At 45.0% G+C, this 26,316-nt stretch overlaps 2 protein-coding genes across 3 annotated transcripts in view; both read left to right on the top strand.

Moving 5' to 3' along the window:
• The first annotated feature begins 891 nt into the window (after positions 1–891).
• On the top strand, positions 892–9,353 carry MPV17L (MPV17 mitochondrial inner membrane protein like). 2 transcript variants are annotated; one of them, XM_075767442.1, is made up of 4 exons: positions 892–1,726; positions 3,551–3,621; positions 4,852–4,881; positions 5,145–5,857. In XM_075767442.1, the coding sequence occupies exons 1-4, from the start codon at positions 997–999 to the stop codon at positions 5,226–5,228; spliced, it is 915 nt and encodes a 304-aa protein (XP_075623557.1). In that variant the 5' UTR covers positions 892–996; the 3' UTR covers positions 5,229–5,857. The 2 variants fall into 2 exon arrangements, with proteins under 2 accessions (XP_075623557.1, XP_075623556.1); XM_075767441.1 differs by having other exon boundaries at positions 1,048–1,726; positions 5,049–9,353.
• Positions 9,354–18,295: 8,942 nt separating this feature from the next.
• The window catches only part of BMERB1 (bMERB domain containing 1), a 56,095-nt gene continuing 48,074 nt past the window's right edge, over positions 18,296–26,316 (top strand). Inside the window, exon 1 of the mRNA XM_075767449.1 lies at positions 18,296–18,628. Within this exon, the coding sequence (XP_075623564.1) occupies positions 18,523–18,628 (106 nt within the window). The 5' untranslated portion in view covers positions 18,296–18,522. The remainder of the gene's footprint in view (positions 18,629–26,316) is intronic.

Here is a 26,316-nt window from a genome sequence, read left to right as displayed (position 1 = left end):
CCCGCGGCGGCGGGTGGGGGCGGCCCGGTACCCCGGGCGGGTCCTGCACAAACCTCCCGGCTGTCACCCCGGCCTACAGGGGCCTGGTCCGGTGACACCAAACCCCTTCCTCTACCTACGGGTCCCGCAGGAGGACACCGCACAGCCCCGAAGAACGAGCTTCGTCCGGGCTCGGGGGGCGGGGGGGGCCCCGAGCGACGCCCGTCCCGGGCAAGGGGCCGCCCTGTCCCGCCGGGCCGAGCGGGGCCTCCCGCGGCGGAGAGCACGGGGACGTGGCCCGGGGGAGGCGGGGCGGCGGGAGCGGCGAAACCCGCGTTTCCAGAGCTTTATTTCTGCTCTTCCCAGCCGGGGTTATTTGCGGTACACGTTCCTCTTGCCGTTAGCGCCATTTGCATTATTTCAGAGCACGACCTGCAGGTGCCCTTGGTGTGCATTTCCCGTGCCCGGCACTGGGCCGGTAAGGACAGCTCACGGCCCGCACACCGCCTGTCTCCCACGCACCGGGCAGCTCGCTCCGCCTTGCAGTTCAGGTGTATTTCCACCCGCAAGGCACCCATGCTCGTTCACAGTCCTTCCTGGAAGATTCCACGGTAGTTTCAAACACGTTCGTCTCTGGCTACCGGCGCACAGGCTGAGCTACCGCCTCCTGCCTGGACATGGTTCCCCAGGTCAAGGCTGAGCCCGCTGCCAGGGCCGAGGGGAAGCTCCGGGCCGCGGTCGGTGTCTCCCGTGGCCGAGGGCTGCCTCGCAGGACGCGAGTGTCCCTAGCTGTCAGCTCGCTTCACGGCACGGGTTCTGCTGTACAGGGCTGAGTACACAGGTCCCCTGAACAGACACGCGTCGCTTCTGCATCCCTCCTCCGGTTGTCTCAATAGCAGAGCGAGAAGCGGAGGAACCGCAGGTGTGATCAGCCCTGCTCGGTGGGGTAACAGAAACCAGGCCGCAAAGTTGGAAAGAAAAAGCCGTAACCTAGTCACGTAAGCAAGCAACAAGGAGATGATAATCAAAAAGATAACAAGCCAACAGTGCCTAGTTTTCGGTCCTCTCACACTTGTTGCGGCCATGCTGCACGGTGCCTCCACGGCGCACCTTCGGCCGAAGCGCAGGAGCCCCGCTGACCTACTTGTTCGGAGCAGACGCACCCTCTGGAAAGACAACCCCACGAGCTCGAGCCCGGGCACCCGGCCATCACCCGCGGGCCCACCGGAGCCCGGCGCGGCCGCGGGGAGGCCGAGCACTGGGCAGGCCTTGGGTGCCGGCCTTCCCCGGCAGGGGCGGGGGCAGGCCCGGCGGAGGTGGCACCCCGGGCGGGGTAGCCCCGAGGGGGAGCGGGGGCCGCGGAGATGGCGAGGGCGGTGGCGGGCGGGCCCGCGGGCAGGAGGCGGCGGCGGGCGGAAGAGGCGGCGGGCGATGGCCGGGGAGCTGCTGCGCGGCGGGCTGCGCCGCTTCCCCTGGCTCTGCAACGTGCTGCTCTACGGCGGGCTCTTCGCGGCGGGCGACGCGGCCCAGCAGCTGTGGCGGCGGCGGCGGCGGGGGCAGCCGCCCGACTGGGCGCAGACGCGGCGCGTCGCGCTGGTGGCCCTCGCCTTCCACGGCAACTTCAGCTACGTCTGGCTGCGGGCGCTGGAACGGGCGCTGCCCGGCCGCCGCCCGCCCGCCGTCCTCGGCAAGGTGCTCTGCGACCAGCTCCTCGGCGCCCCCGTCGCCGTCCTCGCCTTCTACACGGGTGAGTGCCGCCGGCCGTCTGGGGGGCGGCCCGGCGTGGAGCGGAGAGCCCCGGCGCACGCACGCTGGGCGCCGGAGAGCGGGACTCCCCGCCCCGGGTAGGGTGGGGTGGCCGAGTTGCCCCCTGCCTGCCCGGCCAGCCGGGCGCTGAGCGCTGCAGAAGCGCCGGCGGAGGGCTCGCTGCGTGCCGCGGGGCCCGCCGGGGAACAGCCGGCACAAGGCCCCGGCAAAGGCCGCAGCCGCCGGCGGAGCTGCGCTCGGAGCTGGGGAAGCGGTGTGGGACCCGCAGGGGCCAGTCGCCCCCCCCCCCCGCCTTGGCGCCGTGCCGCTGGGCAGTGCAGGGCCGCGGATGAGGGCTGCCTGCCGGGCGGCCTTGCTGGCCCGGGCTTGGCTGCGCCCGCGGCTTTTGAGGAGTGGCGGAGGACCCAGAACGCCTTACCAGGGTCTGCTCGAGCGGCTCGGCTCGGCTCGGCTCGGCTCTGAACGGCAGCTGTCTCCAGAGCACAATTACCTGTAAATGTCGGGGAGGTACCACGGTTCGGCAAATAAACTGTACTGTCTTCCGTTGTCAGAGTATCTAGAAATACAGCATACTGCTAGTGGTTAATCTCGAAAGCTAACCGTTAAGAAGAGACTAGAGAAGACTATTAATCTACTTCAAAAATAAACATGAGGGAATAAGAAAATTAATAGGTGAGACTAGTGTAAAACAAGGCGCTGATCTAATTTGAATGTCACGTGGAAGAAAGGCAAGACGGGTGCTCTCTTGCCTGGTATCGGGAGATCTGCGTTTGATGACCCTGATAGAGCAATCATGCAGTTTGTGATTGAAGAGAAATGGAAGGAGAAGCCAAACATCAGATATTTACTCTCAAAATTCTATCCGCCTGTGTCAGAATGCGAGCAGAGAATTGCCCAAGGACCAGAGGGATTTGAAGGACCACGAAAAGGAGAGTAGACATCCCTGAATTGGGTAGCAGTATGATGTAATAGCAAGATTAGATACCAGTAACCTCATGGCATGCAAATACCTGGAGAGATGCCTGAGTTGGACTGCGCAACGTTGGGCCTCTGCTTACACGCAAATGCGTAGCTTTTGATTTTAGATTGATTCATTAACGCATGTCGTCTGATACCTTTGCTTAATATAGGTCACATCTTCCAGTGAAGGTGGGTGATGCTTGAAGAGCTGCTGCATCTCTTAGAAAGATGTAGTCTTAATTTGGCACCTGGCTATTCTCATCACATGAAATATCATTTAAAGGGTTTATTATTTTGAACCCTTTAAGTGACATTTTGTGTGATGGGGATTCATCTGGTTACTCTATTTCCACTTTGCCTGTGTCTAATATGCAATTTCAGGTCATTCCGCTTGGGAGGTTGTGTTGTCCTAGAATCAAGAGGAGTTTGGATCAACTAGAATTTATTTAAAATTTTGGAGCGCTCTATGCGGAGGGTTAAACAAGTAGGTTTTGAAACTGTTCTGCTTGCCAATCTAGAATTTGGATTTGATGTGGATATTTGTGAAGGTAAAAAAATCACGTGTTGATTATGGCCGAAATTAAAAACAAAAATGGCGCCCTTTTCACCTATCCAGTATATTCCAGTTGATCTGTGGTGTCAACACTGAGCGCCACGTTGATAGATGAGGAAATATGATGTAGCACTAGTAGGCAGCCAGAACGGTATTTTTTCTTTGTAATAGTATCAGCTTTTCTTTCAAAGCTATTGTAATATATTTTGAGAAGAGTTTGGGATATCATTGAAAAAAGCAAACGTTTCATTTTTGCATTTTTTCTGATTGTTGTAAATATTTTGCCACTAGGTATGAGCATCCTTCAGAGGAAAGAGGACATCTTTTCAGACTGTAAAAAGAAATTTTGGAATACATACAAGGTGAGGCAAGCAATTCACTTAGCTCCCAGCTAAGCAAAACATGATATTATTGGATAAAATATGTGAAATATTCCTTCCTCCAACAGCCTTTCTCTCACTCCATTATTTGATGATGTGGAGGAAGCTTTAAGTACCGGCAGTTATCTGAAGTCAGGGTAGTCTGGAGCAGGCACTGCTGCCAGACGGGTGAAACGATGCCATTTTAAAAATGTGCAGCGTTTGTGTACATAACACTTGCACCCAGCTCTGTCTGAATGAGAGCCCCACAACGCAACGCTGATTAAGACTGTACTGCCTTTTATCTGAAGAAGTACCCACACATCAGTGCTTAGTTAGTAATGCCGCCGGCAACACTTACATCAACACCTGTTAAAATCATTAGTTAGGGAGAGATCTTTTTTTAGGAATCCCTTTCAGCCTGTACTTTTCAGTGACAGTCTTCTCACTTTCTGAAACACAGTCCCTCATTTTAACACAACTTTGGTATAAATAGCTGGGTTTGGTTTGCATTTCTACATACACAGGAAAAAAATATCCGTGCTACCTCAGAGCTGAGTAAATTAAGAATTTTAAAGATTTCTCAGGTGCGAGAAAAACGATAGATTAGCAGAAAAAATATAATAGAAGGAGAAAGCGTGATGCAATGTGAATTTCTCCTCGCACTGTGGAACTATATAGGTAGAATAGAAAAGGATTATTTTTATTCCTATGGAGGATGATTCTAAAAACAGTGCCCACTGTATCCTATCAAAGCATAAGGTTTTTATTGACCTTATGTTCTGTGAGTAAATTATCCATTGATTTTTGCAAAAAAGCCTTACATACATGAGTAAGTAGAAGGAGCATTGGAAGTGTGAAATAAATAGCGTTCAGTGGTATTTTTCATTCATGGCTGAAACAAATGTTCACATATTTAAACATTTGTTCACCCATCTGGTAAATGTGCTTATGTATCTGGTGTCAGGTGACTATGAAGACTTAACTGTGCTTAGAGTTTTGTATTTAAAATGAGTTAGAATAATGTGTTTGAGAAACTCCTAGCAGAGAGGCACATGAAGATGATTAAAAGTTTAATATTGCAACCTCTAAGTTAAGCAACTTAATTTACGATTTAATAGCTTTTATTAACTTTACTCAACTACGTTTCAGTCTTCGCTAAATGTGGTAAGAAGAAAAGAATCTATGTGATTGAAGTCTGTAAGAATAACAACTGATTCATTTTCATTTCAGACGGGGCTGATGTACTGGCCTTTTGTGCAGGTGAGTTTCTAGGTAACTCAGTGAGCCTTCCTTTCTCATAAAACCTGGTCTGATGCATTCGTAGTATGTCTGACCCAGCAAGAAGTCAGTGGAGTTGTTGGGTGCGTAGGTGTTAAGGCCTAACGATGCCTGGAGCACTAACGGAGCTCTCTCTCCTTCCAACGCAGCTGTCAAACTTCATTTTGGTCCCTGTTCACCTGCGAACAGCTTACACTGGGCTCTGTGGCTTTGTCTGGGCTACCTTCATTTGCTTTTCCCAACAGAGTGGAGATGGCACAGCAAAGTCAGCGTTTCTGTGGCTCCAAGGTGAGAAGGTCAATGCAGATGAAGAATCATCAGAGAAATAAGAACTTTAGTTCTGAACGCATTCTAAGTTGTTAAACTGAGGTTATCAAAGTCAGTAAACCGCACTGCAGCCTCATTGCTGTGTTTAAAATAAATAGTCATCTCACCATTTGGTGGTTAGTATAAGCAGTGGAACAGTTTGTCTTTGTGCCTGTTTATTTTTCATAAAAGAGGCCAATTGTATATTGGCATTTAATTATTATCATGCTGCCAGCCCATCTCTTCTGGGAACAACTGACTTACAGGGCAACGTAAGCATTTGCACATCATGTCAGACTGCCTCACTGGGGAGAAATACTAACTGTAACTTAATTTTCAAGCAACTTGTAATTGCTAGAAAAAGGATAATAGAACATAAATCATCAGTTGTAGGACTTGACAATTGTTATCAGTGCAAGATTGCTTTTGCAGAACAAAACGTAACGGTTTCTTATCTAAAAGGTGGCATTGAATCTTATTCAGAGAAAAAAGTGCTGTGTTTGTAGGGACCGCTTCTCTACAGGTGCAGACTTGCTTTATGCTACGTGAAAATCTATATAGCGAATGAATTATTTCGTAGAATATACAAACCTGAAATATGTTTGTACATCTTTATCTTAACTGGGAGAATAAAGATAACTAACTTTGGTCAGAGTTCTTTGGGGGGGATGCTGCATATTGACGCTTGGGGGAAGCATCAGTGATAAGCAGCTCCTGCGGGAAGGAACCTAACTAAACACTGCACTGAGCTTTTGTTCTGTGTGTCAACGACTGCTTCCTTTGCCCCTCAAGGGTCAGAGTACTGAAGAGTACATCGGAGTCTTGACACCTTTGCTCTTTTCTACTGTTTCATTATGTTCAAGATATAGTTAAGATTTTGAAGAGAAAGCATGGGAAGGAAGGTAATGTGAGTGCCAGAATCCATCTCAAAACAATCCAGCTATGTGTAAGAAACTTCCATTTCTTCTTCAAACAGCTTTTAAACATTCCTATTCATAAAAGACACTGGGTAACTACACATAGGACACTAGGAAAAGGTGAAAATTAATTCTAGATCTGCTTTGTCAACTGGGGGTCAGGTCTGGATGCAGGTGTGCTCATCGATATTTTTTTAAATGTGCATATATATCTCAGAACAGGAACTGTGCAAATTTCTGTGATTGCAGTAAGTTGAAATCAGACCAGTAAACAAGCCCTTGGTTTATTAGAATGGGGTTTTATGCCTTGAAGTTACTAAATTGTAAGCTTGAAACAGTATCTGTATGATGATTGTAAAAAGAAGACTCAACCCTCTTTGTTACAATAATAATGAACCACTTTGAGGAATGTCTGAATTCTTCAGTCTTGTCTAAATAGTAAACCAAAGCCTACTTAGGCTACAAACATACGTTCCTTTGGCCAGCAGCTGTACTACTTAATATATTGCGTACAATTCTTTGTGGCTGTGGGAGCCCAATGCTGCTTAGCTCGGACAGGAGAAGCGATCATATGAGCACTGCCCAATCTATTCCAGGTCAAATCTACTTGTTTAGCATAGCCCAGTGGTCAAGAGTGATGCAGGGTACCCGTACAGCTTTGAGTACAGAACTACAGCGGGTGGGAGGAGGCTCAGTGGTGGAGGGGCTGCTTCGACAGCCTGTTTTGCTGGCAGGCAGGTGGAGGAGGTAGCTTCCCGCTCAGGATAGGCAGGTCACTTGCATTCCATCTTCAGCTGTGCAGGCAGACCTGGAAGAGGATGCTAGCCCATGATCTTAAGGTGGAATTCATTTTAATTAGCTTTTGACATCTGTAGTGTGGACATCTGCAACTGGGCTAGCCAGTTTAAGCTCTGTTAACCAGTTTAAGCTCTGTTTACAGCCAGTGGAGGAAAACAGGCAGTTTTAGACATCTAGTTTAGGGTATGGTGGATTGTGCACTGCGAGTGTCTATGTTTTTCCACCAATACCAGAGAGTCTCATGTGACTGACTGCTGTCTAGTTAACCTTCATTCTAGATGCTCCTGTTTGGTGAGTTGAATTCCCCTGCTTCAGGTCTATCTTTCATGTCCATGTGGGAGCAATGTAGTGGGTGTTGCTGCGTGAATCTCATGGTGTGGATTGGGTGGTCCTGATGCTGGACATCTCAGGAAGAGTAGAAATCTACAGAGGAACTAACTGCATTTTATCTGTCTGTTTAAAAAATGAAAGATGAGTGAATAGATGTTTCAGACAGCTATAGCTGTTAAAGTGCTCGTGTGCATATAAAGTCCTCGGGATAAAGCAGCAATGTCAGTAGTGTTTTTTCTGTTGACAGTTTTTAGTATCAGAATAGTGTTTTAAGGTCTGTGAGACTTAAGAGTTTCAGATAGGATGTGCTAATTAAATATTTGACTTTTTTTTAAAGATGCTATTTATTTTTGTTTCTGTTTGTGCCTTAAGTGTTTAATGATTAATAGAATTCACTTGGAGAAGGGAACTGGAAAATAATGACATTACAAGGAGAGCGAAACAGTGAAATGGTGGTGTTTGCTGTAGGCAGTATGCAATGTTCTGCTGCAACTCAGTGCAAAGAATATTTCTGCATGGGTATACTTGGTAAAACTTAATCTCCAGGTGAATTAAGAAATTAAAACTATTCTCATGATCTATATAGTGCTGATGCTTTTCTTCAGCAGGAGCATTTAATGAATGGAAGATCCATCTTTTATTTTAAACAGCTTAAAAGCTTTTACAAGCTCTGCTTTATTGCTGTATGCTTTTGTGCTGCTAGCTTTTTGCTTAGGAATTTGAGCTAAATCCTGCTTTGTCCTCAAGTTTCTCTGACTGCGGGCTTCAGGGTTTCTCTCCATATTTCTATTACTTGAATTACAGTTCTTTCATGTAGTGGAAGCCTGTAGCTCTTATGTTTCAGTAAACTTTTGATTCTGCATAATCCATTCACTTCCTCTGTTTCTCATGTCAAGATACTTGACAGTTAGGTAAACCAAGTCCCTTGTCAAATAAACTTCTGTTTTTTTCTTTTTAATTACAAGCACTGGTTGGTCTTACCAGCAGTTCAGACCCACATAATACAAAACCGTGAAGCTGTGTTGGGACAGGTTCTCAGTGTGCATAAATTAATACACCTTCTAAAGATTTTCTGTCTCTGTCAATTTAGTCTGAGGACCTAACCCCTTAGTTGTTAGAGATTTTATTGTTTCTTGATGGTTTTTTGGCTTAGAAGATGAATTTCACAGAATAACAGTATGGTTGAGGTTGGAAAGGACCTCTGGATGTCCAACCCAGATCATCTAGTCCACCCCTATTTGACACATATATAAACTTTTGTTTGATCCTTCTAGTAATTCAGTAATTTCTTTAAAAAAAAAAAAAAAAAAAAAAAAAGAAAAAAAGATGGGTGAGACTTGTCCCAATGTCTCTGCACCCCCCTTTCAAAACCAGTCGTATGGGCTTTATCCCTATTTTAAGGAATTGCACTGGTCTTATTGCCAGCTGAACACGCAGATTTCCCTAACCAGAAAGATGAACAGAATTATACACCACGTAGGTGCTCAGGAAGCAGGGAACACGCTGCCAATAGCTACTAGGCATGCATTCAGGTGACACTTTGATGTCATGAGTCCCCTACGAGCAAATGGGATGAGAGGACATTTATATCGGGTGCAGTTCAAGCTTCGTGTTATTCTGGATAGCTCTGGAGATGTAGAGTCTGAATTTGATAAAATGAGAATTTCAAAATGTATTTTTCTACTGCTAATCTTTTATGCAAATGTACCTGCTGTGCTTACTGGTATGCGAAATACACCCTTCTAGGCTTGGAGAATTCACCAGAAGGCCTCTGTCTTTTTCACACCAGAAGCAACCATCCAGTAACACAGCATAAAATAACCAGTTTCATACTGCAGTGAAGGTGAAACTGCCTGTAGTTTGTTACCATATCTGATACGTTAAGTTCTCTGTATAGCACAACCCTTGAAATCTATGCAGCTTCAGCCTTCTGACTCTCTACTGTAAGTGCCAATGCTTTCTGCTTGTGATGCTGCGTCTGCTGCTAGTGCCAATCCAGTGAGATGTGCAAGAAATACTTGAATTTGACCAAAATAATGAATTTCAAGTTGACTGGAAAAGGTCTGTGTTTTTGCAAAGGCTTAATAAACATTAAATGCTGTTTTTGGCTCTGTCTGTCTTTAACTAGCGCGAGTATAAACAAGCCAGGTCTTATATAAAGTTCTTCTGGGATCTTCATGGACCGCACGCAGCAAAAAGCGCAATTTGATGTGATAGACCTTAACACAGTAGCAGAGTAAAAGGTAAGCAGGGATTTTTCACTCCCTTTAGTTACATACGTTGAATCATCTGCCACTTCTGAACAAGTTCAGAACAGAACTCCCATCTTCAAAGCCTTACGCTGAAGCCAGTGGACTTAATTTCTCTTTTATTGAAAAGAGGTAAAATTATGTAATTTGCAGAAGGAACTGAGGAATTCAGGTGGGAAAAAAATACAAAAACCTTTTAAAGAGAGCAGAGGCTAGCAATGGGGTCCTTACATGTGGGGGAACTACCCTCAGTGTAGTTTGTGTGGGGTACTCCTGGGAAGGAAACTGTTCAGAAGAGTTGAGACTGAAGGGAGTAATGTATTCCACAACTGGAAGACAGCCACCACCTCCATTCCCTGCTGTAACTTCTTGTATATTTAGAATGAGGAGGAAGCTTTATGGAAAGGTTTCAAGTTGAAAAATTCTGTTTTGTAGACTTCATGGCCAACAGGGACAAAAAAGATCATCCAGTGTGAATCCTTGCATACTGCAAAGCAAAGAGTGTTTCCTAAATCAAACCAGTGATGTTGAGTCTCACGGCATCTTTTAGAAATGCATCCAAAGACATCAAATAACGGAGGATTTTAAGAAACTATGTATTTTTATGAATTCTATCACCTATCTAAATCAATCTAGCCTTAGCGTTCTGATAAGAGATTGTTATTCCCTTTCTGACAAGACTTGAAGAGTTGGTACAGCAGGCAAAGCCTTCTGTATGCATTTAGTGGTAGACTGTTAAAGTTTTTGTTTATTCCTTGGATAAACTGCAGGAGGTTTAGCTGTGTTAACCCCTCGCTAAATGATTCTTCAAGCTCTTTTGTGAACCCTTTTTTGCTGTGCAACCTCTAATTTGAAATGTAGACAGTAATGCTGTAAAGATTAATCCCGTTGACCGTTTCACATATGCTTCACATAGGTAATATTTTTTCTACTTCTGCTTAATATTCCTGTGTTTAAGCAGCCAAAGACTGCTTGTGCTCCCTTAATTTCAAAGTTGCACTGATAATTCACATTCAATTGTCAGTCCACAATGATCAAGGTTACTGTCATCCATTATTTTAAACAAGAACAAAGAATGCAAATTATGTGTACTCTTCAACATCGTCCGCCCTAACAAACACTGCCTTCCATTTTTTGCAGTTTATTCATTTAATGTTGCAGTACCCGAAAGGCTTGCACCATATATCCAGATAGAAAAACAGACTTCATTGCAAAAGAGTATAGTAACATGCATCATTCCCCTCTATGCAACGCTGGTAACAATTACAGGTTTTTGTGCTGAGAGAAGTCTCAGCACCAGAAAAGGCTAAGGAGGTGTGGAGTACGTTTGGAAAAGACGCTGTGAAGGATAGTTCTGCTGTAGCAGCAGGTACATGAGAGAACTTCAGAAACCAAAGAAGAGGCCTTTCTGTTTGCTACGTTCAGCAAACTGGAAAGCCAGTTGTGAAGTGGGGCTATAAAACATGGGGAAAAAGGACAGCAGGTCAGAGTCTTGGCTGTGCATGCACTCGTGGATTTTATAAGTGATGGAACATGGGACACCTATGCAAATGCTCCCCTCTGCGAGGAGAAGACTGTAAATATGGGATCTAGATGCAGTCACTCTTCTTCATTTTACGCTGTCAAGACTGATCGAATCAAGGACAGACCAAGAGGGAGCATGAATATATAGCCTAGTAGGTAGTTCAGTCACTAGAGATATAAGGAGAGTGGGAATATGCTGTTCCCAGTTCTGTTACTGTACTTTATCCAGTTACAACAGAAGTAAAATGCATGAGCACTCAGATGGCTGTGATAAATACAGTGTCTGGCCCATATGGACTCACAAACCATGCACACAAAGTCCTACACCACATGAGATCCTTTATCTGTGGAGGAAGTGACAGCTTCATTCTGAATTGTGTGTCCTTTTATAGGGTATCATTTGGCAGCAGGGTAAATTAAGTTACAACATTCCTGCCTGGAGTTAGTATAAAAGTACCTTGCTGTAAGATGTGCACTTAATATGTGCGTATGTAAGAATAAACCCTCACACTATTACTTGGATTTGCCAGGAAAGCAGCCTTCCTCTCATTGCACAAATACTTAGAAAAGAAAATACAAGGTTTTGATGAGTTGTTCTCCCCCCTCTAGTCTTTTCCTTTCTCTTGTTCTGTGCTGGCCTGGAGAAATCTACCTCTCAAAACCTGGTTCCCTGTTGTATTCTTATCCTACCATTGCTTAAATCTATGAAGTTAAAACCACCTTTACTTATCTCCTAAGGGTGCTCAGCTACTTCCATTTCACACATCACATACTTTTACATCCAAAACGTAACGAAACTGTTAGCTGATGATTTGCTGTGATACATCAGTGACACTGAAGGATTTTGCATTAGTTCAACATCTAGCTTAGAATGGTCTTCAAATAGTAATGAATTATTATCTGTTCGTAGTAATTACACCTGATATGACACGGCAATTACCTATATAGTGTTTTGCTTACTGTTTTGGGGCAGAAGTTGAAAAAAACGATGTAATACAGGTTCCCTGTCACTGAAGGCCAAACTTGGAGAGAAATTCAAGTCGTGAAGATACCCTTGCAGAATTCAGGGCTGTGGCACTATGGCGTCCAGTCCCAGTGACAGAGGTAGCAAAGTGCTCCATGGAAGTGACGGGCATGCCTGCTAGGATGCAAGGGTAGCGGAGCACCTACACTGCATAGGAACGTGGATCAGCAAGACGCTGAGACAGTCTTTTTGTGTGCCTCACAGCGTGTGAGTAGTTTTGAGCTGTGTAAGATTCACACTTGTGTAGGTAAAATGGAGGCTTACAGAAAGTCACCTTTACGTTTGGGACTAAGTGAAGTGAGGAAGGGCTCGGGCCCTGAGAGCTGTGCTCAGGGATGCGTGCTGCTGTGTTTGCCAATTTTATGCAGTATGTTTACTACTTTAAAATGGACATGCCTACATACACACTGAAATAGTACTTACTGTTCGCTGGGCTTGCAAGTCTCCTAAAATGGCCCAGACTAATTTATCTCAACATCTAAATTTGCTGAACTCAGACATCTGTTTTGCTATGTAGCTACGGCCACCCGTCACCGATACAAAAGCCACCTGCACAATAGTGACTCACCTGCACAACAGTCAGTCCAGTCATAGCACTGGAGCTGGCTCCAAATGCCAAAAATAAGACTCTTACATGGATGACTTCACTACCCGTGGTATTATTAACATATCTGACAGGTGCTGCAACAGCTTTTTCTGCAAAATTTGTACCTTAAAAGGAGAACAAATGTAGAGTTTACTAAGACAAAAATAAAACGGGAGGAAAAGAGTTTAGAGAAGTATGTTTCTGAAATCTGTGTTACGGTCACAACTACAGCCATTGGTCTGTGCAGATTGTTTCCATTCTTTGTACCATACATACCTTGTCTCTCCTGCTACTGCATCTCCTGAATTTGTGCTGTGTTTTCTGACCTTCTGTGCTGAAAATAGCCGAGATAAATCTAAGTAAGTGGAAAGTACCATGCCAGCTTTAGTAGTCTCTGTTACCTCCCAGGAACGTTTGCGAATAGGCTCAGTACAGGTAGAGACCTAACTGTCAAGCACAGACACTTACAAACTTGGCATAGCTGAGCGCAGGCCATTGATTTTTCAGTTCAGTTTCACCCAAACCGTATTTTAAACTGGCCAAATGTTTAACAAGCTATGTCCAGCCTAGACTGTGTTTTAGGAGCTCAGGCCTGCAAGGCAATGTCTTGATTTGAGATAGAAAAGCAGTTAAGTCCTCCTTTTTAGAGTTACCTAAGTATTTGCTAGATCAGACCCAGCTTCACAGGATAGATCTTCAAATCTGGATGAGAGATAGGTAGTCAGATGCTGTAGCCCCTGTGCTGCCAGTAAACATTTATTGCACACAAGTCAAATCATAAGCAGCAATATGCAGAGTTTTATAAAAATAGAAAATTTCCCTAGAAAAACAGTTTCTAGGACACAAAGTACTTCAGCATAGTTTAACCCAGACACTGTGAAGCATGTCATATCTAACACACAATTAGTGGCACACCGTTCACTAAAATATGCCATTAAATGCTCATCTTTTGCTTCCATAGCTCTACTAGAAATTCAGCTTTGGGGAAACAGTAAGTTGAATCTATAGTCAATTGTTTTCTGGGTGCATGTTTGATGAAACAGTTAATGACACACAGAAACCAGCACTACATTCATACAATATTTCACATAGAAACATTAATAAAAAATAAAAAAAATCAGAATAAGATGACATTTAATAGGTGTTCAAGTAGAAATACTTATGAACACTCAAACATTTGGATCCCTGTCATCCCTCAGAATCATGACATTAAATTTGAGGCGCCTCATTTGCCTTTTAACAAGCGCATTAGAACGCCTTGCTTACCTGCAGTACATACTGCTTTTAAGCTAGAGATGCACATTTCTATCCTGACAGAGATGTAGGGTAGCTGTGGAAAAGGACCAACACCCTAGTTACTTTACTGCAACTATTGCGAATTATTTATGAGGTTACTTTAGCCTAAAAAATATTTTTAAATGAATCATTCATCTATGGAAAGGCTGTATTTCTAAAGAAAGAAGTAAGTATTAAAAAGGCACTAACTAAACATGAGCTAGGATTCATAAAAAAGGGACCAATATAATAAGGACATGCCTTGGCTTAGGAATCCAGGCCCTCCTTCTGCACAGGTTGTACTACAGCAGATCCTCTCTCAAGTGCAGAATGGCAGAGCCCAGGCTTCGGAGAACTCTTTCATGCTAGTGTGAAATTGAAGGTGGAAGCTTACAGCAAGAAAGTATCTTCTATATCAAGGATCTTCCTGTAATTTTTAGCTATCCTATTCCCCTTTGTTTAATTAGATCATATTTAATTATGACTCTTTGAAAAGCAAATGAGATTTACTGTGGCCTAATACAGGTCTTTTAGGGAGAGCGCTAACATAAATGTGGAAGAAATATACTTAGAACGACACAGTCCTGGTTTTCTGTGATAACTTGAATTCATGCTACAATAAAATCTCACTTACTCTGACAAGCTCATGCTGTGTTATGACACAGGCTAGGGACACTAACATATTAGAGCCATTTTCCCCCACTATATAAAGCTGTCTATACAGACTGGTCATAACAAGCGTGGCACTGATCCTCATTCATCGATAAGCACTGTGCTGCGTGAAGCTTAGGACGTTTCCCCGCAGTGCTCACCTTGGCCATGTGTCACACCAGTAAGTAGCGGGGATTCTGGCTGCAGCAGCCCCAGACAACCCCTGCACTGGGGTATGACACTGATTTCTACTCATGCCATAGGACAGAGTTGGGTCCTTGAAAAAGCCATGAGTTGGCTGAATTTCAAGCACAAATAAAAGCCATTATTGCAGGATTATTTTATGTGAATGGTGCCCTACAATAATCCTATTGTGTTAAGGGCTCAGGTAGGTTCTTTAGCATAACTGTGGCCCTCTGTCTTCATCCCACAGCAACTCTGCTGCATAGGATCCTGCAGGGGAGGAAGCACCGTGAAGCTAAGTGTGTGCCCTCTAAATTCCATTTGGCTGTCAGGTTTGCCAACAGACAGGCATTTGCCTTTAATGCTCCTTCACCCGCGCCAGGACATTTTTGTGCCATGCATATGCCTGGCAAGTGAGATCTGGAGGCAGCAGAGAGGCTGTAGCACGGTAGTGTGAATGTGTGGAGGCTGACACCCCCCCCAGGCTCCTAACGCATCGCTGAAACAGCTTGTGGGATGCAGGGTCAGAGGTTGCTCAGGGTACCAAGAGTAACCTAGAAATTCCAAGGACCTGGAACTACAGAGAACCGTAAGAGTTGAGGGATGAAGATTCAAGAGGAGGTATTTTCACAGGAAATAAGATTAACCATGATATCAAATATTAAGGAATTACAGTAACTCCTCCAACACAGAAATGTTCTGAAACAAGACTTAGTGTTTAAAAAAACATTATAGGACAGATTCGTGGGAGTCCCACAACCTGTGTTATGCAAGCAGTCGACTTACATGAGTACAATGCCCCTTCTGACCCGTCTAGATATGGATTTGGGTATTTATGCATACAACATAGAATAGCTGTGCGTAATCCATTTAATTTCATTTTGTTTCATCAGCTAAGTTGCAGGTCTTTATTATAATGATAAATCAATGAAAAACCTGGGCAGAATTTTAACACTTTTTTGGGTTTTTTTGTTAGAATGACAGTACTGTCTGACAAAGAACAACAACTCTGACCTATACCTTTGCTGCAGCCCACCCCAGACCCAGAAAGCAGCTTTAGAAAAACCTTTTGATATACTAGATGTGCCCATAAAGGCAAGAGAGCTCTGAGAACTTGAAGTTGAAAAATCTAAGATGCTTGAGAAGCTCCCTGAAAGCTCAGATGGATTCCCCAGCTGATTTACAAGCCAGTCTGCCATCAGGGATTCTCCCGGAGCAAAGCATGCCCGTTGTTATATATAGTGTCATGTCTTCCATGGGACATCAGTGATGCCTAGTGGAGGCCAAAGAGCAATAGACAGGAGAGTGGATTTGCCAACTGCCGCTGACCAGCTATAGCTCCTGATGGCACGATGTAATTCAGAAATGGGAAGGGAAGTAAAGCAGTCAGGGAAATGACCGCAAGAGCAAACTGCACCTCTGGTTTTCTACCAGGCATTATCTTATGAGCAGTGAGAAGAGACCTGAATTTGTATGTTTTCTTCCTTAGCAGTGCTTTCAGCAGAAGAAAACCAACCTTTGTGAGTGAAGGAGTGCATACGTATTGCTGAGGTGCACTAAAGGGCATCATCAGTAGGGGAGAAATTTAATTCCACTTGCAAATGCAGCAGTGAAAATGCTCCAAAGTCACAAAAGCAAAAATGCTAATCTTAGAATTTTAGCAAAATAATCGGTACATAGTTAGGCCTCGGTCTTGCAAAAACTTCTGTGCAAATGAACTTGGGACTGCTTCCACATATCTGGTCTGATGTTTAACAGTCTGCAGGACTGGGCCCTTACTGGATTTTGTGACTTTTTCAAAATGCGCAGGTGAAAACTTCCCAGTTACAATAAATCACCTCATACATTCTTTGGTTTACTCAAGTAAACTCTGTGCATCCAAGTTTCTAGCTAGTAGGTGTTTTTCTCCCATACTAACAAACACAGAGCTTTAAATATTCAACCATTTCTAGGATCATTCCTCCACCTCCTAAACACTGCACTTGGATTGTAATTATCTAAAAAACTTGAAGGGATGGACTGAAGTTAAATAGTCCTTGGATCCATCAAAAATTGGCCCTTCTCCCTAATCAGCCTGTTTCCCTTAGTCCAACTCTCATCCAGATCCCAGATGGGCTCTCATCTTCCTCCCACACTTGTGTTCCTCACTTCTCCAAGTGAGTCAGTCCAGCCCACCCCAGCAGGCAGCTGCACTGTCACCCAAAATCAGCTGTGCAGAGTGCTGCCACCAGCTTTTCTGCTTGAGTCACAGCTCTGTTTGGGCTTCATCTCTAAAGGCCAAAACCAGCGAGGATGGAGCATGGCACAATCAACAAGAGCTCTTCCAAAATCATGTCTGGTGCTAAAATCATGGCATATCCCTGAGGAGCACAGCTGACAGAGAAAAATCAGAGTGCCCTCAAGACCCTCTAAAACATTGTCCAACTCATTTTAATTTGTTAGCTAAGTCCAGTTCTCAGAAAAAGTGGAGAAATTATAGCAGAGATTTTCAGTGTTACAATTTTAAAACTGATGTGGAGGTTTTCTCTCCTCCACTATGTGAAGCACCCCCTAAACAAAATTGTTCATTGTCAGCAGCAATGTGCGTCAGTCCAATTAGTAAGTACATCATTGAATATAGAGGCAGTACTTCTGAAGTGCTGATGCTTGAAGGGCAAGGCAAAGTTTGTAGGCAAAGGTAGGTGACAAACAAGCTTTCACGCACCCAACACATGTTCAGCATTACCAATACCCCGTGACTCTTCACAAATTGGGCAAAGAGTGCTAAACCCCTGATTTGCTGTGGGGCATTGGACAACCTTCCCAGCTCCTGCTTCCATGTCTTTATGTCAGAAAAGATAGCACACACAGTAAAGTTCAATGGAATTTCACTAGGAAAGGTACTCTCCAACTGTAAAATGCTGTTCAGGGATTTTATCCATATAACCTCCCCTACAATATAAGAAAAGATTAATAATAACAACAATCATTATCACCACACTTGTGCTTCCTGCATAGTCATTTCCTTCTTTTCTATTCCCAGCAGGCTGCATAAGCAGCAAAGCTGCGTGCTTATGAAAAATACATATGGTTCTGAGAAACACAAAATCCCGTCACTTGTTTGGGTGCTGTCCTCTGGCTTTTGCTAACATGATGCTGGAATGAGCGTTATGCCATTCAGTGCAGGGCTTTCAGGAAAGCCAAAGGCTGCACGCACAGCAACCTGAGATGTGTTGGACCGCAAAAGCCACGAGTGGCTGTGGATTTTGCCATTATTCCCCAGCTGCTCAGGCCAGAAGATGTGCTCAGCGCTGCACCGGCCGCAAGGACAGCCCTCCCGTGCCCTGGCAGTGAGCATATTTACTGACTCTCGCTTGCCCGAGCCGCTTCGGCTATGCAATGGAGCGCACACGGCAGGCGCAGGGATGGGCAGAGACAAAACCAGCTATCCAGGGGCTCTGAGCTGCACGGCAGCAGCATCCCTGTGGAGGTCAGCCTGCCCATCGCAGCGGGAGGGAGGGAACCGACCCGCCCGGGAGGGCCCGCAGGCGGGGCGTGTGTGCAGCCTGCGCCGGGGGCCGGCCCCCCGCAGCGGGTTACGGCTCGCATTGTTCCCCTGCCTCCCCCCGCCCCGGCTCCGCACTGAGCATGTGCGCAGCGCCCCTGCCTCCCCCCCCCCCCGCCCGCGGGCCCCCGCTCCGCGCAGAGGAGCGGTGAGCTCCGCGCCGTCTCCGCGGCAGTCGGGCCGCAGCCCCGCTGGCATGGAGTGAGTCGCGGAGCCCCGCGCCGCCCGGCCCGGCCATGGAGCTGAGGAGGTCCATCTCGGCCAGCGCGGAGGCCGAGAGACCCATGAGGCGCTACGGGGCAGTGGAGGAGACGGAGTGGAAGGCGGAGGCGCTGGGGAGAAGTGAGTGGGGGGCGCGGGCGTGGGTCCGTCCGGCCGAGGCAGCCCCGAGCGGCGCGGCGGAGCGGTCCGGTCCTCCCGGCCCTGCGGCCGGCGACGGGCGCCCGGCGGGGCTCCTCTTAGCCGGGGGAAGCCGCTGTGGACTTCTCGGGAAGGAGGGTTTGTGTGCCCATTTTGCCCTCTGAGGGTGGTGCTTCCCGAGGGGGCTGCGTGGGATACCAGCGGCTGTTCGCTGCGGAGGGACGGGGCAGCGAAGGGCTGGAGCCGTGCCGGTGCAGCTCCAGCCGCTTCGGTGTTCCCTTCGAAACGGGTTGCTCGCTCGCTCCGCGAAGTGAAGCGATGAGAGGGTGGCGGAGGAAGGATGCCTGGGACGTTAGCTCTCCCTCGCTTTTATTAGGCGGGATTTAATGTATGGCTTTTCATAAATATTGGTAGCCCTTGATGTGCTTCACCTTTGAAAGGCACAGATGACAACCACGTTATTGCCTCCTGTTATCTCAGGCAGAGGGTACAGGAATACAGCACTTACAGTGCAACCACTGAAGTGCACTATTTGTGAGCTCAACAAATGCTCTGCGGTGGAAGAGCTTTCGTGAAATCGTAGCTTTCCAGGGAGCAACAATTGACATAACCTTTCCAAAGTGCCGATGGAAAGCGTAGTTAAAAAGATAAGTAGTTGCTAACTCAAGTTATCCATGGGACTTTGTCTTCCCTAAGATATCAGTTAGTATTCTTTTGGCAGAACTATCTTCTTTACCACCTAATCAGCCTGTAAACCCCTTCTAATTTTGCAGGTAATCGCTGAGGCAAGAAATCTTGAAAAGGCTCACAAAAAGCTCTGTACTAGTATAAAGAAAAATGTTTTCTAGGTTTCATCAAGTGCTTGATTAGGCCACAGGAAAAAAGCTTTGTGTGTATCTGTTGTAACACCTTCATCTTGCTGCCCCTTGATGTTCTTGATTCACCATCCAGCTTTTGCTGGGCATCATGAAGTCTCACCTGGATGCTGTGTAACATCCCATGGCTTTGCAGCATCCTGGTAGCAGATTTTAGCCAGCGCTTTTGCTATGTTTAGACTTTTCAGACACTGCTATGTTCTGGAATCTTACTTCACCTCTGGCTTTAGTTTCTCATGCATATGTTATTGTCTACCATATGCTGATGGCAGGGGTGTAACTCTCCCACTCCGATGCTTCAGTTGGAGTGTTGGTTTTGTTGCAGTGCCTGGCATAGGTTCAGGACTGAGTAACTCCACACTTTCTAAAATGGAATTGAACACTGTTGATTGAGGTGGTTGACTCAGACACATGCAACAGTTTTGCAGGTTCTCTGGCGTGATACAGACATGTGCTTCTCTTGTTCTCATAAATATGTTTGGGTTTGTTCCAGAGCTCAGGAGCTGAGTGCACTGCAGCACTTGTACTAATGATAGTAACTGGTAGCTTGAGGTGACAGAAGTGTTATGGCTTGCAAGCTTTGGACAAAAGATTATCTGTTTGGAACAGGGAAACATGGCAGCTGAGTGGGAGACCTGCTCTGCTCAAAAATATGTGCTCAGCATTGAGCTTCCACCCAAATCACAGCTTGACTAGGCACCAGACTGGGCTGTGGCAGGACTAGAACCAAGTGGCCAAGTGTCTGTACCCTGGCTCTGTTCCTGAGCTGCCCTGCTACACACTAGATTCAGTTTAATAAGAATGTTGCTCTGTGTATAACAATTCAGATATAGAAGAGGAAGTAATCTAGAGGCCATGGTCTGTTCTTTGAAAAGTAGACAGTTATTATACTAAGACTTTGCTGTTTGAATAATTGATCTGGTTGCTCTTAGGCTTCAACTTTCTTAAAATACTGTAGAAAATGCTGTTCATGATAGCTGTTTTACATGATCCCTGCATATCTTTCCTCTCTTAATACTAACACTGACATCTGGTGACACTTTTACATTGATTAAAAATAAATAGATCTTACTATTTACTTTAATGCTCCCTTAGACCATAGGTCCTGAATTGCATGGCATGATGACAGTAGTCTCCCTGTGCTCACTTCTCTATCTGTGGTACAGAAGGCATTGCTGGTTATTGGTTATAACCAAAGAGGAGTTACTTCACAGCAATGAAATGTAACATCATGCACATTTCTATTCTGCAGTGGCCTCTTTTGGCCAGATTATCAATGGAGTTATGCTGGTTCACAGCAGCTGAGGCTCCAGTGCCCTACAGCCTGAGGCTGTAATAATCTCCAGTGGTTTTGCAGGCAAAATATGAAGCAGGTTGTTTAAAGGTGTCCCTTTAACAAGACACTGAAGCCTTTCTCTTCACATACAGAAGGGAGTTTCCAAGGAGTAGAGAACATTAAAAATGACAGTTTACCATATACAGAGCAAGTCATGCATTTTCTAGTGCATGCATGTAAAACATAGGCTTATAAATTGTCAGGCTTGTATAATAATAATGTGGTTACAGCCTTCTCAGTAAATGATCTTTATAGTCTTGGGGAGCCTGCTCTGAAGCACAGCACTCAAGCGTTTTGGTCAGTCCTCATTACCAAGTGCACAGCTTCATTTAGAATCATCTTGTCTTGCTGTCGGCAGGGACTCATAACGCCCTGATTAAATAGCTGCATGCCATGCTGGGGAAATAGCCACAAAGAAACAAAGCAGTTCTTCACCATCCTTTTGAACATTGCACTTCTCAAGATACAGTTCTGCTGATCTTTTCCTTCATCTTTCCGTTTGTATGAGGTCTGGAACTAAATTAAAAATTCACAGTGAATGCCTCAGCTTCAGTCAGTATAAGGAGGCAGAATTGTCAGAAAACTGTAAAGGATAGGTTTTGATGCAACTTAGCACACCATGAATTTTGCTTATTGTTTTCATTAGAATGGTAACTCAGCATCGGAGGTAAGGTGCCACACTGCTGTAGTACAGAGGTCCACCTTTTCAACTGGTTTTGAAGATGAAGTGGAGATTAGGGGAAGAGGGCCCTATTACAGGCCAGCACTGAAGAGGAAGCTGGAGATTCCCAACGTGAGACTCAGGAGCAGCATGAAGCCCTCATAGCTAGCTTTACTCGCTCTCCCTTTGTGCTGTGGATGTTGTATCACAGATTATGTCCAGGCTAGGTACTGTGAGGTGGCAGTGCACTCCAGAACAGCACCGGGGGGGCATTTTATCTAGTTCTGAGGTTGCTCCGATTTGTTCCAACAGCAGAAAGACAGTACTCTTCACAGGTTCGCACAGATCCTGGGCTGACACATGTGAAAGCTTATTTCACCATATGCAGTTAGTTTACCTTGAAAACCTTTCTAAGCTTGCATTGTCTGTTAGCCAGAAAGAGATTCTTGTATGTGTTTATATGCTCCACTGCTAAGCACTGAGAGTGGTTCCAACACTGAAAATATTTAATATTTTGTATTTGCATTTTTTGTCAGCATGGGAAGTGGATGGCTTATGTCTGTCTGGAACATTTTTGGTTCAAGACCAGTTTGTTTTTGAAGTGCTATTATGGACAGAGATGGTCTTTCAGCTTGCAGAAGCTTGAAAAGCTAAAAAGAAAACCACCATAGATTGCAATAACAAAGATAGGGGTCCTGTAGCCAGGTTGGCTTTTGTCTTTGGTGAACAAAGAATGAAGAAAAGGCATTTATACCCTGGTTACGGGCACTCGCTTTATCTAATCTACTGGGAACTGCTTGTGTCACCTTTAAGGCCTGATTTCATTAACAGAACAGAATGGGTGCATCTTAGAACAGGATCATGTTGCTTAATAACATTTTATAATAATTTGAAAAATGTCTGTTGCAATATTAAACAAGCAATCAAGTAGCAAAAGAGAAACACATTTGTCTTGCACAGCAAAGCCTGCACAGCTAGTGTCCTATGACAGATATCCATCTGTCATTCTGGTCACCAAAGAGTAGTTAGGATGGATTTGTGTTAATCATATGCCTGTAGGTATTAGTCAAAAAGTAGCTAAATGCCAATTTGTTCTTGAATTTTTATGTCAGCTTTATAAAATTCAGAGACTTAATAGCTCTACATATATCTGCTACAGACAGACTGGATAGTATGTAGATTCCTGTGAGACATCAGTGCTGTCCTGTGTATTCATGCTGAATTGGTCCCAAGTGACTGTAGAAAAGCATATTTATTTGGACTCTAACAGAGGTGGACGCAGCCCTGGTATGTGCTGGGGGGTACAGCTGAACGTCTTCATTCTTCTTTCTCCTGTGCTTCATGAGAATGAAAAGTGACTTGTGTTGTCTCAGGAGATGGGGAAGGAAACGTGGTTAGAAAGTTGCAACGGTGCTCAGGGCTCCCAAGTCAAACTACAGAGCAATGCTGGGAATTCACTTCTCAGCATGAGGGAGACTCATGAGTTGGGACTGGCAAGGGACTGAAGTTTATTCTGCACTGCTCACAGTTAAATCCAAACCTGCATCAAGATCAGGTTCGAGAATATCTAAGGAACCTGAAGGTGCACAAGTCCATGGGACCTGATGAGTTACATCCGTGGGTCTTGAGGGAACTGGCAGATGAAGTGGTCAGGCCACTCTCCATCATAGTTGAGAAGTCCTGGCAGTCTGGCAAAGTTCCCGCCGACTGGAAGAGAGGGAACATTTTTCCTCAGGGGCTGGTACTGGGACCGGCACTGTTCAACATCTTTGTCAGCAACATGGACAGTGGGATCGAGTGCACCCTCAGCAAGTTTGCCGACGACACCAAGCTGTGTGGTGTGGTCGACACGCTGGAGGGAAGGGATGCCATCCAGAGGGACCTTGACAGGGTGGAGAGGTGGGCCCGTGCAAACTGCATGAAGTTCAACAAGGCCAAGTGGAAGGTCCTGCACGTGGGTCGGCGCAATCCCAAGCACGACTGTAGGCTGGGCGAGGAATGGATTGAAAGCAGCCCCGAGGAGAAGGACTTGGGGGTATTGATTGATGAGAAGCTCAACATGAGCCGGCAGCGTGCGCTTACAGCCCAGAAAGCCAACCATGTCCTGGGCTGCATCAAAAGAGGTGTGACCAGCAGGTCGAGGGAGGTGATCCTGCCCCTCTGCTCCGCTCTTGTGAGACCCCACCTGGAGTACTGCGTCCAGCTCTGGGGGCCCCAGTACAGGAGAGACATGGAGCTGTTGGAGCGAGTCCAGAGGAGGGCCACAAAGCTGATCAGAGGGCTGGAGCACCTCTGTTATGAGGACAGGCTGAGAGAGTTGGGGTTGTTCAGCCTGGAGAAAAGGCAGCTCTGGGGAGATCTAATTGTGGCTTACCAGTACCTGAAGGGGCCTACAGGAAAGATGGTGAGGGACTGTTTGTCAGGGAGTGTAGTGACAGGACAAGGGGGAATGGGTTTAAGCTGAAGGAGGGTTGATTTAGATTAGATGTTAGAAATAAATTCTTTACTGTTAGAGTGGTGAGGCACTGGCACAGGTTGCCCAGAGAGGTTGTGGATGCCCCATCCCTGGCAGTGTTTAAGACCAGGCTGGATGGTGCCTTGGGCAACGTGGTCTAGTGGAGGGTGTCCCTGCCCGCAGCAGAGGGGTTGGAACTAGATGATCTTTAAGGTCCCTTCCAACCCAAACCATTCTATGATTCTGTCAATTATACCTGTTTCTATCATTTGGTAGTTAAATATTCAAACACACACCTTTGGGCCTTCTTCCATAATACCGCACATATTGCACAAACATCCACAAACCCGCTTCAGTGCTTTGCATAAAATCTGTCCGTTACTGTAAAACCTCTCCCATCAGTCAGGAATGCACTATGACGCCGCCTGTCATGTTCTCGTGATACTATCCCCCAGTCTCATCATGTCTCCACTCTGATTTAAAAAAGACATTTCACAGGCAGAAACAGAATTTACATAGCCCAACTTCCATGGCTCTTTCACAGTGATGCCCTTGTGTTACTGTAAATTCCCTTAAATTGTTAATTGTATCTATTACAGGCAATAAACCAGACAAAACAGATTAGGCTTATTCAGACTATCTATTAAGATAGGTGGGAAAGAAGCTAACTGAAGGATATACACAATTACATTTCTTTTTATAGAAGCAGCAAGTCTGCTGGCCTTATGAAGCTCTGAAGACAGGCTTCAAGTAGAGAATGTAATTAATATTCTTTCCATGTCTCCATTAAAAAAAAAAGTGTAAAAATTTTGGAGTGACCAAGAAATTTAGAAATTCAAATGTGACTATAAACCACTAATAGTGAACCCCTGAAACCCACACCTTTTTAGAAAATAGTTGACAAAATATTGTAATCAACAAAGATAACTGATTCAAAGGATGATGGCAGTTCTAGATTTTTTCTTGTTCATAATTATTAATGTTAACAGATTTATATTGTAGTTCAAGAGGAAAAACAGCCGGTGTGTGATCTGTGAAACCAAGACAGTACTCCCACACTGAAAATCAGAAAGGATTTCTAGAAAGTATTGAGTCCGTTTTCTACAAAGCAGTTGTAAAACTCACCTGCTTCACTGGCAGTCAGATGGCTCTCAAATTCTCCTACATGGCTTAGTGTTTCTGTAAGTCACTGGTGATTTTAGCTAGCAGTTTGCACACAGAGTTTATCTGCATTTTCATTGCTTATCCATTTTTATGCATACTACGTCCTGATCCTTCTTCTGCAGAATAATTCTTAAATACAGAACCTACCACTTAATAATCTCCACCAAGTCATTCCTGCACCACCTGTAACTCATAAAGGAAGGGTGTATCTTGGATTTGGTATACTTCACCAATAGCCAGGAGAATGATTTACAGAGTGAGACTAGTCCAGTTTATGCTATCTATGCGTTGTCTCATTTTTCTAATTCCTTCTCCCACAGTCGGCTGCTCCAGGCTAAAATGTCATATTTGGGACTGTTGCTCATGAATTTTCCTGTTTCCTATAAAGATATTGTACAGAAAAAATGCATTAGACCTAGAAAGTAGGATGCTTTGAACTACACACATCAGCCCTGCTGCCAGTAGTCTGTGGGATTATGGACTCGGTCTGTGTAATTTTTTTGACTATATTTGATAATTGATCCCTTGGTTGCATAGCATGTTTTCATCAGAGTAACCACTTGTGAGAATGTGTGTGTGTCTGTCTCAAGGGTGTGTTATGAAACAGGATTAAAAACTTACATTCAGGATTGGGCATGTGCTGCAAAGTATTGTGTAACATGCATGAAGTTTATAGAGTTTTCTTGTAGTTACTGAGCAGAACAAAGGTTGGAACTCAGCACTCTCTAATCCTGAATCCCAGAGTGCTTTTCGTCTGTAGCCGAATATGTTCCATTTTCATAGCAGTCTTACTAAAAAAGTCCCAGAGATTCAATAAGTAAACAATGCTAATTTATTTCCATGAAACATTTTCTACTGTCTAACCACATAAAAGGTATAGTTTAAATGCATTCAGAATTCAAAGATGAAAAATGTATGCTCGGAAGGCAAACTATGAGAAATCAGCAGGAGCACCCTTAGATAATTATGTTAGTTGCCCTTCAGGATCAGCAGTGAAACATTAATTATCAACATTTTGTCAGTTCATAAAGGGCAAAATATTTGAGAAACTAATTTTAAGAGAATTTGCCACTAAATGAGGATGAATGATTTTCAGCAAGACAAGCAGCTCATTGCAAAAGCCTAATTGACTGCAAACACTACCAAAATGTAGTAGTGTAATTTGTTATTGTAAGAACA

This window comes from Balearica regulorum, chromosome 15 (genome assembly GCF_011004875.1).
Source record: "Balearica regulorum gibbericeps isolate bBalReg1 chromosome 15, bBalReg1.pri, whole genome shotgun sequence".
NCBI classification, from domain to species: domain Eukaryota; kingdom Metazoa; phylum Chordata; class Aves; order Gruiformes; family Gruidae; genus Balearica; species Balearica regulorum.
The sequence above is the reverse complement of the archived record's forward strand: the minus strand, read 5'-3'. Positions and strand labels throughout refer to the sequence as shown.